This window comes from Indicator indicator, chromosome 12 (assembly GCF_027791375.1).
Source record: "Indicator indicator isolate 239-I01 chromosome 12, UM_Iind_1.1, whole genome shotgun sequence".
NCBI classification, from domain to species: domain Eukaryota; kingdom Metazoa; phylum Chordata; class Aves; order Piciformes; family Indicatoridae; genus Indicator; species Indicator indicator.
Window position 1 is genome coordinate 4,870,503 of NC_072021.1, and position 17,685 is coordinate 4,888,187.

The following is a 17,685-nucleotide window of genomic DNA, read 5'->3' on the forward strand; positions in this document are numbered from 1 at the left end:
GGAAAAGACCCTCAGGATCATCAAGCCCAACTATTAACCCTACTCTACAAGGGTCACCCCTAAACCATATCCCCAAGCACCACATCCAAACCACTTTTAAACACATCCAGGGTTGGTGACTCAACTACCTCCCTGGGCAGCACATTCCAATCCCTGACCACTCTTGCTGAGAAAAATTTTTTCCTACTGTCCATTCTAAACCTACCCAGTCACAGATTGAGGCCATTCTCTCTTGTTCTATCACTAATCACCTGTGAGAAGAGACCACCAGTAGCCTTTCCACAAGGTCCTTTCAGGTAGTTGTAGACAGCCATGAAGTCTTCCCTCAGCCTCCTCTTTTCCAAGCTAAAGAGCCCCAGCTCCTCCAGTTGCTCTTCATAAGATTTATTTTCCAGGCCCTTCACAGCTTTCTTGCCCTTGCAGCTTGGTGTTGTGCAGGCCAAGTAACCAGCAAGCCTTTTGATAACAAGCATCTACTGGTTTGAGTCATTCAGGTCAAATAAACTGAAGATCAGGTTTGGTTTAGAAACTAAAAGGTCAGGTTTAGACAGACTAACACATTCTACTTCCCACTCTGTTTTGGAAAGGGGAAATAACTGCAGGAAGAACCCAGTGGAAGTAACAACAGATCTGCTGAACAAATGTTTGTTGTGAAACTCTTTGGAGCTGGAATACAAAGGCAAAAGGGACTGAGCGAAGAGAAGACTCTGAAATCAGGGTGGCCATACATCCAGGCTGATCATCAGCACAGGCCAGAGAGAACTCTCAGCCCCTGATCTGCATCCAGGGGTTGTCTGGAAGACTACTAGTTGAGCCAGCCAAGCAGTCCTGCTCTAACATCAAAACAACAAGGACAACCCAGTTCCAGAGGCAAAGAACAATCCCTGGTGATGTTTATTTGGTGGCATTGATGTAGCCAAAGAATCTGTGACTTCTGAGCTGTAGGTGCCAACCATGATATGCTTATACAGTTACTGAAGATTTGCCAGCTCTGCTTTGTGAAGGAAAGACATCACGTCTTTTAACATCTAGAATCACAGATTCATTCAGTTTGGAATAATCAAGCCCAACTGTTATTTTTGCTGGTCAGAGGAGCAACTCCACCATGCATATTCAATCAGGCTTAATTTATTCTCTTCTTTACAGCTCCTAATGCCAGGGCTCATCCAACCTAAAGAAACTGCCCTTTTGGATTTGTGTGAATGGATGGTGTTAAACTGAGCAACACAGTCAGGTTTTGTCCTGCTTTAGGCACACTGCTTTACCTTTAGGACAAGCACAGGCAGATCAGTGAGCTCCTCCAAGACACTGGCCTGGTATTCATTCTGAGTGAAGACTGGTGCCTCATCATTCTTATTGACAACACTGATGATGAGGAGAGTGTGGTTCTCCCATTTTCCATCAGAAGCCACCAGCCGGAGCTCGTAACGTTGCTCTTGTTCATAATCCAGAGGCTGAGCGATGAAGATGGTTCCAACCTCAGGTTCCACATCAAAAATTCCTTTCACATTTCCTGATGTGATCTGGTACCTTAGTCTGGCATTAGCACCTACAAGAGACAGCAGATGACCACTGCTTGTCCACTTTCTGAAGGCTCAGCCCAGCTGCACAGAGAGGACATGTACCCAAGAGAAACAACGTGTGCTGGAGATAAAGCATATCCACAGCCAGCAGCAGAGTGAGCCATGTGTGGGATCTGAAGGAGCTGTGGTGTGGATTGGGGCTTAGGTCTGCATTTACATTTACAAATGGATTTTGCAGTCACAGATAAGCATCTGCTTGTGGATAATGAAGAACTGCATGCCTCTAACTTACTGTCAAATGACAATTATTTGCCAATAATAAAAAAAAGGTAATTTACCATCAAAAGTATCAGAAACTCTTTTTGCTCACTATTGCCTAAGCTTCCTATTTCAAATGCCAATTTATTTTTTTTTAACCACTGGATGGTGCTAAAATATAACAGAAATCCTCTGTTTTGAGCATGAATTCATCTCAGAAGAATCACTGAGTAAACACAGAGAATATGGAGAAAATATTGTTTAAAGCAAACTCAGCTAAGAACTTTCCACCTTTCCAACCTGTCATGTGGCTGCAAACCATTTAGGAATATTATAAAAAAAAAAACATATTATTATTATAATTACATGATATAATCTATTATTCTTGTATATATTATTATATAATACAATAATTTATTATTATAAATATATGGGAATTATATCTATAATATATTTATAAATTTATATATTATAGATAATATATGTAAGATATTATATATAATGTAGTAATATAATAATGCAATATATATAATGTAACAATAATATTATATATTTATTATATATTTATACATTTATTATATATAATATAATATAATATTTGTAATAATATAATACATAAAATAATAATATATTATATTATATATTTATAATATATTTTTAATTTATAAATATTTTATATATAATATATAATTTACATATATTTATAATAACAGATTATTGTATTGTATAATATATAAAATAACAATATATCATGTAATCTTCTTATTCTTCTTATTAATTTAGTGCTTCATGAGTACTTGATTGAAAAGGAAATAAAACTTGGTGTCTCACCACACTGCAAGGGCAGTTTCACACCATCAGAACTGATGGAAGTGTGAGCCCCCCCCGAAAAAAAGTCTGTCTTGCCATTTTTTTTCCTCCTGCTTTCATTTCTGGCCACATTTATCCTGCATGTTCCTCTGTTTGTCATGTTCTCCCACGGGCTGGTTCAACCCACTGACTCACCATGAAGCACACAGGTTTGCTTTTCTTTCTATGAAGTAAAACTGGTGCTCAGGGAGGTCTGGAAAGCACAGGAGGCAGCACAAAGCAAGCCTGGGCTCAAGAGTGACTTGAGTTTCTGTGTCACCTCCTGTGAAGTTACAGCAGGCTTGTGACTCCAGGTGATTTCATTCTGCCCCTGAGGGACTGCCAGCTGGCTGAACATTTGCACTGCAGACCTGAGCACCTAATACAATAAACTGCTCCTATGCACCCCGAATGTCCCTCTCACTTTGACAGCTGCCTCAGACTGCAGCTCCTGAGAGCAGAGGTTTGTTTGCCTGTGAAATAAGTAGCACTGCATGCAACACGCAGCAATACGAAGAGGACTTGAAAAGGCATGCAGGGTTCACTCACCCTCATCTTCATCATCTGCTGTTGCAGTCACAACAGGACTTCCAACATCCCTGTCCTCATCTATGCTGACCTCATAGACTGGCTGAGGAAATGCCGGAGCGTTGTCGTTCACATCGCTGACGAAGATCCTTACATAGGCTGTGTCTGAGAAGGAGATGCAAGAGGAACATGCAGGCTACAAATGACAGAGGTGGAACACCTTGTGGTACACTCCAGGCAGCTCACACACCCTTCAAGTCTAGAAGAGTTAAGGAACCCAGTCTCTGATATCTTGTTGTAACAAGTCCAGAGGAGGGCCACAAAGATGACCCAGGGGCTGGAACACCTCTGCTGTGAGGATAGGCTGAGGGAGCTGGGGGTGTTCAGCCTGGAGAAGACTCCAGTGAGACTTTATAGCTACCTTCCAATACCTGAACGGAATCTACAGGCAGGCTGGAGAGGGACTTTTTACAAGAGTGTCCACGGACTGAACAAGGGGAAATGGATTTAAATTGAAGGAGAATAGGTTTAGTTTGGATCTTAGGAAGAAATTCTTCACTAGAAGGGTGGCAAGACTCTGGAAAGAGTTGTCCAGAGAGGTGCTCCCTCCGTGGAGATGTTCAAGGCCAGGCTGGATGGGGCCTTGAGCAACCTGGTCCAGTTCAGAGGTGTCCCTGCCCATTGGAAGAGGCTTAGGTCTCTTCCAGCCTAAGCTATTCTGTGATTCTGTGATCTTTCACCCAATATGTAAAATTCCTTACTACTTTTACCTGTGTTGGGCTGGCCACGTACACCAGGTCTAGCAGATTCTGAAGAGTCCTGGGACTGAACTTCAATCAAATAAGAGGCTCTTTTCTCTCTGTCAAAGGATGCAAGGGTGGAAATAACTCCAGTCTCAGGCTCAATAGTGAAGAACTGATAATCCTCACTAGCATCTTTCAATATGAAGTAGTGAACCTGAAAAGGAAATAGTTAAGAGCATGATTACAGTACTCAAACTTGCCCATTGGGAAGAAAAGAACTGCATCTAAGGTCTAACCTCTCCATGTAGGCCAGAATCCAAGTCTGTAGCTAACACCTGAACCACAGATGTGCCAACATCAGCTCCCTCTGGCACAGACACCTCGTAGTTAGAAGACATGAAGAATGGAACATTATCATTGACATCTGCAAAAGGAGGTGATGGGGATCATGGTAAGAAAGTGTTTGAAGATTTTTTTAATAGTTTTTTTTTTAACTGTCTTTTGTTCCACAGTTGTAATTTTGCTTGGAGAAAGAAGTCACATTGCTCACAGGAAGAAACAATCCTGCTTTGGGTCTTACCATTTCCATGGAAGCTGTCAGGAGGCATTTTGTAGACCTTGGGAGACAGTGGCCTAATCTCAACTAAGATACTAGCTAATGATTTGACCCAGTGATCTTCTTATAGGAAGTCCATCAATACCAGGATCAGTGTTTTGTTTTGAAGGGCCAGTCTATGACACCTCACCTCAACCTCAGGTTGCTCAGAGCCACATCCAGCCTGGCCTTAAAAACCTCCAGGGATAAAAATTGCACCTATTGGGATGAACTTTGCCTTTTTTTTTTTTCCCCCTAGAATTTTCATCTCAGTCTTCAGCAGAAAATTCTGAATGTAACAACCCTCCTTAAACAGATATCAAACACAAACCCAGCCTCTCTGAGCTGTTTCTCCTTCTGTAGCATAGAATATTTCCAGTACTACTTGTCTGCTTTTGATAGCCTGGAGAGGACATTCACTAGATTTCTCCTCCTATCAACAGAAAATCTTTCCAAATACATTTATAAAAGCAGGCACTAATGTTGCAAAAAAACCCAACAAAACCAAACCCATTTTTGCACTCTCAGGTTTCCACACTCAACACTTGCACTTAGAAACTGTCTCAGACAAAGCTTTTTAAGGACTGCACGACTTCCTTATGCAGCATAGAGACACACAAAACATTCTTAGGTGGCTTGGCATGGCATGGATGCCACCTTAATTCATGAAGCTATGCTGAAAATTAGAATTGTAGCTGTAGTGTTCTTCTCCCAGGCTGCATGTTATGGTGTTTCCAGGTGAAGACAAGATGAGAAGTTTAGGCTTGAGGTGAGGAGGAAGTTCTTCATGGAGAGAGTTGTTAGCTATTGGAATGTGCTGCCCAGGGAGGTGGTGGAGTCACCACCCCTGGAGGTGTTCAAGAGGGGATTGGACGTGGCACTTGGTGCCATGGTTTAGATAGTCATGAGGTCTTGGGTGACAGGTTGGACTTTGTGATCCTTGAGGTCTTTTCCAACCTTGTTGATTCTGTGATTCTGTGACTCTTACTGTGAAAGGCAAAAGCATTTATCGCCTGTGTAACTAAGCAAAGTACTAAGCACAAGCAAAAGCAAAGCAAGAGCTTAACCATAAGCTTAAGACAAAAACCAAAGCCTCCTATTCTGTTACATAGTCACCTTCTCTACTTTTCTAATAGAGAGCTGTCACATCCCCATTGGCTATCCTTTCACTGACATGGGTCCAAGCAAAGCATACAGTAGGTTGATACTGACAAACAAGCTTCTCAACATATCCAGTCAGCTTCTGCCTAGTCTTTCTCTTCAGTTACAAGGTGTTTACATTCTTTCCAACTCAAAGACAAAACACAGCCTTCACAGAAGTTGTTCAAAGGTTTGCTTTCTTCCTACAAAAAAACAACAAGAATATTGGTCTGGGTGAGCTGTTCTGACAGCAGCAGAGCTTACCTGTTAGGTTGACACAAACAGTGGTAAAGGAAGCTAAAGGAGTCATGGCTACGTTTTGTGCCCGGACTGTCAGGGTGAAAAACTTAGTTGTCTCAAAGTCAAGTGGTTCAGCGACTAGAAGAGAAGCAGATCCATCAACTCTGTTTGGCTTCAGATAGAAACGAACTGGCATGTTAGTTTCTGGAACTTGACCCTCCTCCAGGTTATAGGTAACCCTGGGATCACCAAGAGGGGATGTGGCTTTGATGGTCTGAGGAAGAGAAGAGCCACCACACACGGTCATGAAGCACAGCCTTGCAAGGGTGGTATGTTCAGTTTGATGGCAATCACATACCTGCAGGTATGCTCTCCAAGAACATACCTGCCTGTATGACACCAAGGACAGACAACAGAGAAACTGTTTACAGAGGTGAGTTTCATTTCACAACATTGAGGTTTGGTGCAGGTCTGTAACTAACGGTAAGTTTACCTGCCTGTAAATGTGTCAAGCAAGGATTGCAGCACTGGCTAAAGGAAATCCCTCCCCTCTCTCCTTTTTCCAAAACAAAAGCAATTCAAAATGAGAACATTTATCCACTAAATTGTAAATTTTACCAGGCAAGACACAGACAAAACCCAAATTGTTTGCAAGTGCTAGGATATAGCGTGCAGGGAGAAGAAAGCAGGAATTATCTGGAATCTCATGGCAGAGAATATGCTTAAAGAATGAGTCTGCACAGGTTAAAAAGGAAGAGGATCGGGCTGGAAGAGCCCAAAGCAAACTACAACTGTTCCATGCTGTAGTGCTAAACTGAGAAAAGCTGTGGGCAGGCAGCACAGTCCACTGAGGACGAAGGAGTGAGGAGCTGGCCCTTGATGGCAACATTCAAAGGCTTCCCATGTAGGCAAGGCGTGGGTCTTGCTTCTCATTCACAGCCTCTGCCTGTGCAAGCTATTGCTGTGAGAATCACAGAATGTTAGAGGCTGGAAGGGACCTTGAAAGCTCATCCAGTCCAACCCCCCTGCCAGAGCAGGGTCACCCAGGGCAGGTCACACAGGAACACATCCATGTAGGACTTGACTATCTCCAGAAGTCACTGGGAAAATGACTGCCAGCTGAGATTGGCCCCTGTTGTGTGCCAGGTACCACTGACAGGCACTGCCAGGGTGCCCAGCTGTGGAGGCTTGTGGGGGAACAGCACACCACAGCCAGGCTGCGGGGTGGGCAGGCTGCGGGGTGGGCATTCATGCTCTCTGAACACAGAGACAGGGCACTGCAGAGGGAGAAGTTGCTGAGATGAAAAGCAGAGGGAGGGAAGCAACTGCACTTCTCACATACCACTATCCTGGTGTCACGAATGGTGTTTTCAGGGATGGTTACCCAGTATCTGCTCTGCTCCCAGCGGGGGGGCTGGCTGAGAGCGTTGGTGATGGTGACTGTCAGCTCCACAGTGCTGCTCCTGTTCCCTCCGTCGGTCGCCACGATATAGCGACTGACGCGCGTTGCCTGTGGCAGGCAGAAGGCAGAGGGTATTTGCAAGCCCTTCCAAGAGACTGCAATTAACCCTCTGCAGTGGGCTAGAGGGGTTGGAGGTTGCTGTGTTCCAATCAGAGTCCCATTACCTGGGGTAGCAGGCGGTTCACGTACACCCAGCCTGTGCTGGGGTGGATCTGGAAGTACTCCGGCTGGTGCTCTAACATTGAATAGGTGACAGCAGCGTTCACACCTTGGTCGCTGTCATGAGCTGCCACACGCAGGAAACTTGTCCCCACTGGAGTATCTTCACTGAGGAAGTCTTTGAAAAGACAAAGGTGGTGTCAGCAGGCCTTGTTCTGATTTACCAGGCTGTCTGTAAGAGCAACACTCCTGCAAAAAAACATCAATCTCTTCACGTGAGATTTAATGTTTCTGCAATGAGGCAGGTTGTAAAATACATCATCACTAGCAGTCTGTCCACAGCCCTCTTGTGGCTTCCCCTTGCCTTTTCCTTGACGTGCTGGGCTGCTAAGTGAGCTGCTGGTGAAGAAGGTTCACTGAGTTCACTGCCACCAGCACTGTGCCTTCACAGCAGTGCCAGCAAATCCCAGAGCTGTCCAGCTGCTGCCTCAGATCACAGCCCAAGCCGCTGGGCTCAGATGCTGATAAAAGCAGGCTGGCATCATAAGGAAGTTTGTGGGAAGGGGCTCAGTCCTGAAGGTGAGTGGTGGCAGCAGGCAATCACAAAGCATGAAGACTCAAGGTCATAATGAAGATACCCACAATGCCCCAGTGTTTTGAAGAAGCTGCCCAGGGCAAGGCTGCAATGAGAATTTTATATGTGCCCTTTTCCTTAGGTCTCATACCCTGTTCCCAGCAATCCACCTGAGACAGTGTGCTCCTAGGCCTAGACAGATCAATCATCCTGCTTTGAACCTGCTTTTATTATCATCATCCAAAAAACAGGTGGCAGAGACACACAGTTGAAGTACCTTTTGCACAGAAGATTAATTCATTTGGTCTTCCTAAAGCCTTATTCTTGGCAGGGACACCAACAAAATGATGAGAAATCATGAGCAGTCATTTCCTGCTCCTGTCCTTTCTGCAAGGCACAATTTGATATAAGGCCATTACTGCATCCCTGCCAGCTGGGTCTTCTCCACACCCCAGTCTTTAGATTGCTCTGAAGTGACTGTGCTCTTCCCTCCATCTCAGTCATCCAGTCCCAATTCCTCCTCAAGTAGCTATAGGTGCTTGCCTGGTGGGGTTTTGGAGAATAAATCTTATGAGGAGTGACTGAGGGAGCTGGGACTGTTTAGTCTGGAGAAGAGGAGGCTGAGGGGAGACCTCATTTCTGTCTACAACTCCCTGAAAGGACATTGTGGAGAGGCTGGTGCTGGTCACAGGATGTCAGGGGTTGGAAGGGACCCAAACAGATCAAGTCCAACCTCCCCTGCCAGGGCAGGACCATACAATCTAGCTCAGGTCACACAGAACACATCCAGACAGGCCTTGAAAGTCTCCAGAGAAGGAGACTCCACAACCTCTCTGGGCAGCCTGTTCCAGGGCTCTGGGACCCTCACAGTGAAGAAGTTCCCACTTGTGTTGAGGTGGAGCCTCCTGTGCTGCAGCTTACATCCATTGCTCCTTGTCCTATCCCAGGGTGCAACTGAGCAGAGTCTGTCCCCTCCTTCCTGACAACCAGCCCTCAGATATTTATAAACATTGATTAAATCCCCTCTCAGTCTTCTCTTTTCCAGACTAAAAAGCCCCAAGGGCCCTCAGCCTCTGCTCCCCAGGCAATGCCCCAGTCCCCTAATCGTTCTCAGAGCCCTCTGCTGGACCCTCTCCAGCAGGTCCCTGTCCCTCCTAATCTGGGGGCCCAAAACTGAATACAGTACTCAAGATGAGGTCTCACCAGGGCAGAGCAGAGGGGTCTCTTCTCACAGGTGATTAGTGATAGAGCAAGAGGGAATGACCTCAAGCTACAACTGGGGAGGTTTAGACTGGACAGTAGGAAGAAGTTTTTCCCATCAAGAGTGGTCAGGCACTGGAATGAGCTGCCCAGGGAGGTGGTGGAGTCCCCAAGCCTGGATGTGTTTAAAGGTGGTTTGGATGTGGTGCTTGGGGATGTGGTTTAGGGGTGACCCTTGTAGAATAGCGTTGGGTTAATGGTTGGACTTGGTGATCCAGAGGGGCTTTTCCAGCCTGCATGTTTCTGTGATTTCTGTGATTCTGTTTTTGAGCCACTTCCATGTGCTAGGCTCCATCAGCTCAGTGAGCTGCAATGGCCCTGGCGTTGGGGAGGCTGTCACAGTTCATTTGAAAACCCAGTCAAACCCAGTTAATCACTTCTGGTTCAGAAGCTGTTTCAGGTCTTGCATCTCTTTTCTGTGTGTCTCCTTTAGCATTCTGAGGCAGGACAATCAGGCTGGCACACTATGAAGTGGAATGGTCATGTTTTCTCTTTGGGTTTTATTCCTTGATATTGTAGAATCATCGAGCTGTCAAGGTTGGAAGGGACCTCAAGGACCATCTAGTTCCAGTTCCCCTGCCATGCACAGTCTGTGCCAGTAAAACCACCACCACTGTTTGCTCCATGAACACAAATTTGAGCTTTAATTATCATCCCTTGTCCCCCGAGGGCATTTAGCTGCCCAGGATTCATATCCCTGGTATGGCAGTAACATCCAAGGCTGCTCTCAGAAGAGATTCACTGGCACTAAAAGTAGATTCATGAAAAAGGAATTTATTGCTAAGAAACGCTGTAAAAATATCCTTTTCTGGGGTTTAAATGGATGTCTTTATAGTCAAATCCTGTTAAATGACATTATAAGAAAAATTGTAAAATTACTGAGTGGTGCTGTGGATACACCAGAGGGACAGGATGGCAGCCAGAGGGACCTGGACAAGCTGCAGAGGTGAACCCAAGTGAGCCTCATGAGGTTCAACAAGAGCAAGGGCAGGGTTCTGCACCTGGGCTGGAACAATCCTCACTATCAGTACAGACTGGGGGAGGAGGAGGTAGAAAGCAGCCCTCTGGAAAAGGATTTGGGGGTGCTGATGGATGAGAAGCTGAACATGAGCAGGCAGTGTGAGCTTGAAGCACAGAAGGCAAATCACATCCTGGGCTGCATCAAAAGTTGTGTTGCTGGCAGATCCAGAGAGGTGATTCTGACACTTTGCTCTGCTCTGCTGAGACCTCACCTGGAGCACTGTGTGCAGGTCTGGAACCCTCAGTATAGGAAGGGCATGGGCCTGATGGAGAGGGTCCAGAGGAAAATGACCAGGAGGTTGGAGCATCTCTGCTACGAGGACAGGCTGAGGGAGCTATTTTTAATTCTGTGACATGCAAACATTGATTACTTATGTAGAGATGCTGGGAAAGTGCAATGCCTGCAGTGACCTTATTATCTGCCTTTTCCCCATCCCAAATGACTGCCTTTGCTGGTTCTCTGTGTTGGTAAAAATAAAAAAAAAAATTTGCCCATTTCTCAGAACTTCTAAAGCCACCAAATGTGACCTCTCAGCTTCTCTACTTAAAAAAAAAAAATCCTGAGCAGTTTCACCTGAAAGATATGTTTGAAGAGAGAGCAGAGAGGTTTATCTTTGCACAGGCATTGCCTTTAACTCAAGGGCTTCTGTGCTGTGAGATCTCCAGTGTGATCACTCCCACCTGACTTCTCAAGCCCTGCTTTGGCCCAATGTGCAGGTAGGAATGCAGGAATGGCCATTCCCAACCTGCACGTTTTAACCAGCTTGGCCCTTGGAGTTAGTCACTATAAGATACTCTGGAAAGTGCAATTTTGCTTTCTGTCCTTGTGCATAACTCTGAAATTTGGATGAGTATTTTAGAGTATTTCCAAGCAGATCACTTCTCCTTGTTATAATCCTGATGTGATTTAAAATCCATGCCAGGATTTAAAATCCATGCCTTGGTTTTTAAAATCCATGCCATGGGTATTGGGGGAACTAGGACTAGGGGGAATGGAACAAAGCTGGAAGTGGGAAGATAAAGGCTGGACTTAAGGAAGAAGTTCTTCACCATGAGAATGGTGAGATCCTGGAATGGGTTGCCCAGGGAGGTGTTTAAGGCCAGGCTGGATGAGGCTCTGGCCAGCCTGCTGTAGTGTGAGGTGTCCCTGCCCATGGCAGGGGGGTTGGAACTGGATGATCCTTGTGGTCCCTTCCAACCCTGACTGATTCTATGATTTAAAATCCTTGCCATGATTTTTAAAACCCTTGCCATGATTTTTAAAATCCATCCAACCTCTTTTTGAATCCTGATAAAATCCCTCTGGCCTCTGTGATGCTAACTAAAGACAGCTTTACTCAAAAGCCATCTTCACTTTAGTATCACATCAGCCACTGCTTTGCCCTACATGATTTTTCCATAAAACTGACAAAACATCTCCCAAATGGAGATGTTTTCTCCCACATGCATCATCAAGGCTCCCAGCCAAACATAGGCTAGAAGCTGAAGATTTTGGTCTGTTTGACAAGAGCTAAATACCCCCCCAGCCTCTCTGAACAGAGGTGTTGTGTTAAAAAGGCACTGATGACAATTGCTTTTCCAGTCAGGGTAGATGAATTCCCAGCTAGGATCACAGAATAGAATCACAGAACATCAGGGGTTGGAAAAGACTTCCATAAGATCTTCCAGTCCAACTCCCTTGTCAGAGCAGGATCACCTGGGGCGGGTCTCAGAGGAACACATCCAGGTGGCTTTTGAAAGTCTCCAGAGAAGGAGACTCCATAGCCTCTCTGGGCAGCCTGCTCCAGGGCTCTGTCTGTTTTGTTTTGGAACATCAAGCAAAAATTCAGAGTGCAGAAAATCCTGGGCAGGGAAACACCACAAGAGGGAAGGGATCAGATCTGCCTCATCTGTAGGAGTGAAGACTGCCAAGGTTTTGAAGAGCATTGCAATGCACAGAGAGCACAGGGATCGGTTCTGCAGGTTTCCCCTGCTGACGAATTAAAGTGCTGAGTGGCTTAGCTGAGAGCAGAGGAAGAAGGGGCACCTAAAAAACCTGACCACTGTTATAAGGAGCTACTAAACACCAGGTTCACACTGCAGAGCTGGGACAGGCAGTTAAGGACCACTCACACTGGTAGCGACTGTTCTCAAACTTGGGGTCGTTGTCGTTGAGGTCGGCGATGAGGACGGTGAGCTGGCAGAGGCCGATCAGCGGCTCCTGCGCCTGGTCAGTAGCAGTGACAGACAGGCTGTACTCCCTCTGCTTCTCCCGGTCAAAGCTCTGCGTGCTTCTGATGACTCCTGGGAACAAGACACCTCCTGTGCTGCGTGGCACAGCCTTGGGAGGGAATGCAGAAAGGGACCGGCACATCTCCCGCACGCACGAGATGAAACTGCTCGCAGCGCAACCGCCCTGCTCCGTAGTGCCTGGGGCAAGACCAGCACCAACTGCCCTGGCCCTCCTCACGTGCTGCACACTGCCAGGCAGCATCAGCTTTCTCCTCTGCTGCCCTGAGCAGGACCCTCATTCTGAGCACCTTGTTACCTCAGTTCTCATGGAGCCCAAAAGGATTTTCTCCTCCTCATGGAGCCCAGAAGGACTTTCTTGTCCTCACGAAGCCCAAAAGGATTTTCTCCTCCTCATGGAGCTCAGAAAGACTTTGTCCTCCTCATGCAGCCCAGAAGCACTTTTTCCTCCTTATGGAGCCCAAAAGGATTTTGTCCTCCTCATGTAGCTCAGAAGCACTTTCTCCTCCTCATTGAAAGGCATCTCTCAGGTTTACTCCAACAATAGTCCAACTAACTGAACACTTCAAAACCAGCTCACTGCTACTCTGGGGAAGAGTCACACCATAGAAGGTGTAAGTGATGCAACCAAAGTCATCTCTGCTATGGGAGCTGGAGGCTGCTTTGCTGAATAGATTCAAATAGGATAGAGCCACACAGCTCAGTTGATAAATGGAACCATTTTCTCCCAGTGTGCAGCTTTTTTCTCTCTACTGATCAGGTCTCTCCCTGTCCCATGTATTTTATTCTGTTTGGGAGACTTTAAACTGGATTTTTGGAGGCCACTTACAGATCTATGTCTCTACAGTGCTGGGGCCCAGGATTTTGCTGCTCTGTCCTTCCAGTCTCCTGCACAGTCCTGGACACTCAAATACCACATCTTACTGTTTTGACTATAGAAACATCACCAATTTTTACAACTCCTTCACTTGAAATGCTCCAAGACTCTTGCTGCCCTCTTCTGGTATGAGGGTTTTGCCTCTACATGCATGGCACTGGACCTCCTATTTGTACATGAGATGAGAAAAAAACATGGCCACGCTGAAGGGAAGGACTAACTCAAGCTGTTAGAGTCACAATTTCTGCTCGGCATTTTTACAGCTGCACTTGATCCGAGAGGAATATAACTGATACAGAATAGCTTTAAATTTTCCTCTTCTTCTGGGGTTTGTTTCCCTATATCATTTGTCATTTAAACCACTAATCTCTGCACATGGCTATCCACACAGCTGGATTATTTTTTTCAGTGTCTATTCCACAAGCTGGTGCAGTTCACCCTGCAGGTTACACCACAACGCACGAGCCCAGTTGGGCACACAAATACATGGGCACTTTCACTACAATTCCATGCCATTTTCATTGGATCTCAGCAACCTGAAAGCCACTGACCTGTGTCTGGGTCGATGCTGAAGCCTAGGGAAGCTCCATCTCGGTGCATGAGCCCGTACTTCACCTCTCCATTAATGCCAAGGTCTGCATCATAGGCTTCTACCTGTAGCACATAGGTGCCTGGTGGCTGATTCTCCAGAACCCAGGTGCTGTCACTGTAGTAAGCACACTAAAAATACACCCAAACATCCAATGCTGCATATTACACAGAGGCACAGCATCAATACTTTTTCCATCATGACTGAGAAGAACTCAGAGGCAAATCACTTCTATTACTTCTATTCATGAAGAAATCAAGCTTTAAGGAAAAAAAAAAAGGAGAATGAAGACTTGACATCTCAGCTTTAAAGAAAGCTGGCTGCATGTTCACTCCCAGATTCACTCTGCTCTGCAGACACACACACAATCCCTTCAGCCCACCAAGGAGAGCCTACAACCCCAGTTATGGATGGGCAAAGAAGATCTGCAGAAAGACATCTTACCTCTCTGAAGACAGGCTTGTTGTTATTGATGTCATTAACTCCCACAATGACCTCTGCAAAACTGCTGAGAGGGGTGGGTCCCCCCGAGGCATTGTCATCTATGGCAGTGATGTTCAGTGTGTATTGAGGCCTTTTCAGGTTGGGTGGGGGGCTTCTGCGGAGCCTAATGAGACCTGAATTGGGAGGCATAAAGTGTCATTTGATTTTATTGTATGCACACCCTGGAAGCACAAAAACAGTGCAAAATTACAGAGCCCAATATTGCTGATAAACACTTGGTGAGCAGAGCAGACACAGAGGCTGGGTGGAGAGCCAGTGGCACCAGGGAGAATGGAGAGGCAAGGTAAAGACCCAGTGTTCTGTTCTTCCACTTATCACCTGCAATACTCCTGACCAGAAGAGTCATGCAAAAGGTAAGAAATGGGGGTGAGGAGCATCTCAAGAGCAGTCTGGAGGAGAAGGACTTGGGGTGTCAGTTGATGAAAAACCCAACATGAGCCAGCAATGGTCCCTGACAGCCCAGCAGGCAGCTGTGTGCTGAGCTGCATCCAAAGCAGGGAGAGCAGCAGCACAGGGAGGGGATTCTGCCCCTCTGCTCTGCTCTGCTCAGACCCCACCTGCAGCACTGCCTCCAGCTCTGCTGCCCCCAGCATAAGAGGGACATGGAGCTGCTGGAGTGAGTCCAAAGGAGGGTAACAAGAATGCAATGCCACACAGCAGGGACAGATTGATGGATTTTCCTCCCAGCCCCCATAGAAGGAAAAACATTTTGGTAAGATTTGTGACCTCTGCTATGCTGAGTGCTTCCCTGGGAGATTGAGCCTGTGATTGCAGTTGTATTTTAGAACTGCAGAGCTAGTCTGTAGCTTAGTGCATTTATCACTGGCAATTTCAAAGACTCTGTGTATGTTGCATATGAATAAACCAAACTATTCTACCTCAGAGATCATCTATTCCAACCTCCCCCTGCTGCCACGGGCAGGGATCCCTCTCAACTAGACTAGGCTGCTCAAGGCCTCATCCAACCTGGCCTTAAACACCCCCAGGAAGGAAGCACCCATGATATCCCTAGGCAGCCTATTCCAGAGTCTCACCACTCTCAGAATGAAGAACTTCTCCCTCAGCTCCAGTCTAACCCTGCTCTCCCTCAGCTTCAAACCATTCCCTCTTGCCCTGTCTCTAGACACCCTCATGAAAAGTCCCTCTGCAGCCTTCCTGGAGGATCCCTTTAGGTACTGGAAGGCAGCACTAAGGTCTCCTTAGAGTCTTCTCTTCTCCAGGCTGAACACCCCCAGCTCCCTCAGCCTGTGCTCACAGCAGAGCTGCTCCAGCCCTTGGATCATCTTTGTGGCCTCCTCTGGACTCACTTCAACAGCTCTGTGTCCTTTTTCTTCTGGGGACACCAGAACTGCGGGCAGGCTTGGAGCTAGGGTCTCTGTAGAGCAGAGTCAAGGGGAAGAATTCTATGATTCATGCACCTGATTGCTTCTTTCCAATGTGGCCAGCTCTACAGCAGGCAGGCAGCTCTTGCACCTGGTGCCAGACCCACAGTAATGGCAATTATTGGATTATCTATTAAGAGAGAAGTCCAGCCACCCCTAGCCCCTCTAATCAATGAGGACTGGCTAGAACACAAGATCCTTCCCACATTGATCTCTTCCCAAATCTGCCTAACCTAATTTATCCATCACTAAATGCAGCAGCACAAACCAGTCAAATCAAGCGAGCATCACATTTCTCTGCCGCTGTATTGCTGGTTCAGTGTGTACTTTGGTTGCAAAGCACAGGACTCGGTCATCTGAAATGGCACAGTGCATGGACCAGGACCTCAAACTGGTGTTGGTATTTGGGGAATGAGCATCATCACCATCATCTCAAAGAGCTAATTCACCACGACACAAAGCATCTCCACTGGCAGATTGTTTAAACGCGGTGCTTTCAGATGGTTTCTGAGCCAGTACAGATCAGGCAGTAAACAAGAGTGTTCTACAACCTCCTCCCTTACCTTTCTGACTATCCAGCTCAAAGTTGCCCTCCTCATTGCCTCCTGTGATCAGATAGAGCAGGCCATCTCCATCAGGGTCCTTCGCCCGAACGGTAGCCACTAAGGTGCTGGGACCAGCATCTTCTGACAGGAAAGTTCTGTAACTGGTGGACAATAAGGGAGCAACAGCAGCACATTCAGCACCAGGCCAACCATGACCATACTAACCATCAGCCAAGGATGACAAATCCACTGTAGATGTAATTTTTTTTTCCAGCTTTGGCCGTGCAGTCATGGAATCTTTAACCAGACTCTCAGTATCTTTGGCACAGGGCTTTGTGGAAGTTTTAGGCTATGCCTTTAAAATTTTTCACAGATCTTGAGCAGAAAGTAGTAAAATGTAAATAAAATCACTATTGAGTGTAAAAAGGAAAATAAAGATAATTCTAAACAATTCCATTGGAGAGATATCTACCATAAGATTTGGTTCCCAAAATAATTTCTCTCTTCTCTTCTTGCTTCAGGTTGGGAGATATTAACTGTGTGCTTCTGCTGGTTTCTGCTTGACCTCGGCTGCATCGTTTTTATTTTGACTAAATCTAATACCTCAGCTTCTCTCTCTTGTCCCTTTTGTACAGGAGGGTAAGGGGAAAGCAGGGAGGGAGAAGCTGTTGCAGCTCCCCTGGTTTTTTGGCCAGGGGGGTCCTTGTGCTGTTCATCAGTTGCAAATATCTGTATATATTGTATATTTTATACATATTCTTTGCATTCCATTGTAGACTGTAGATTTGTTTGCAACTACAGCTTTCGTTTGCTTCCAGACTGAGCTGGTCTAGCAAAGTTAATGTTGGGGGGGAATTTTCAACCCACCACAGCCTTGTGTTTTAGGGTGGTAATCCTGCATTGCTTGGTATTTGGAATTTCTAAGGATTTTTTTTTTTTTTAAGACATAAATATGCATCATACTACACTGCACTGCAAAGAAGGGTAACTTCTCTTCTAAAGGTAAGAAACAGGACTAATATCTGTCATACAGTGCTTCTTGTTTTCACAAAGGAAAGAGAATCATAGAATCAACAAGGTTGGAAAAGACCTCAGAGATCATCAAGTCCAACCTGTCAGCCAGCACCTCATGACTAACTAAACCATGGCTCCAGGAGCCACATTCAATCCTTTTCTGAACACCTCCAGGGATGGTGACTCCACCACCT

The 17,685-nt window shown here is 46.0% G+C and overlaps 1 protein-coding gene across 1 annotated transcript in view; it reads right to left on the reverse strand.

Annotated features, from left to right (window-relative positions):
- Nucleotides 1–17,685, reverse strand: part of LOC128970333 (neural-cadherin-like) — a 56,973-nt gene that overhangs the window by 21,620 nt on the left and 17,668 nt on the right. Inside the window, exons 7-17 of the mRNA XM_054385455.1 lie at nucleotides 16,496–16,638; nucleotides 14,491–14,663; nucleotides 14,009–14,177; nucleotides 12,464–12,634; nucleotides 7,503–7,675; nucleotides 7,219–7,386; nucleotides 5,901–6,150; nucleotides 4,198–4,325; nucleotides 3,929–4,115; nucleotides 3,180–3,323; nucleotides 1,266–1,549 (exon numbers count right to left, since the gene is read on the reverse strand). Coding sequence (XP_054241430.1) covers nucleotides 1,266–1,549; nucleotides 3,180–3,323; nucleotides 3,929–4,115; nucleotides 4,198–4,325; nucleotides 5,901–6,150; nucleotides 7,219–7,386; nucleotides 7,503–7,675; nucleotides 12,464–12,634; nucleotides 14,009–14,177; nucleotides 14,491–14,663; nucleotides 16,496–16,638 — 1,990 coding nt within the window. The remainder of the gene's footprint in view (nucleotides 1–1,265; nucleotides 1,550–3,179; nucleotides 3,324–3,928; nucleotides 4,116–4,197; nucleotides 4,326–5,900; nucleotides 6,151–7,218; nucleotides 7,387–7,502; nucleotides 7,676–12,463; nucleotides 12,635–14,008; nucleotides 14,178–14,490; nucleotides 14,664–16,495; nucleotides 16,639–17,685) is intronic.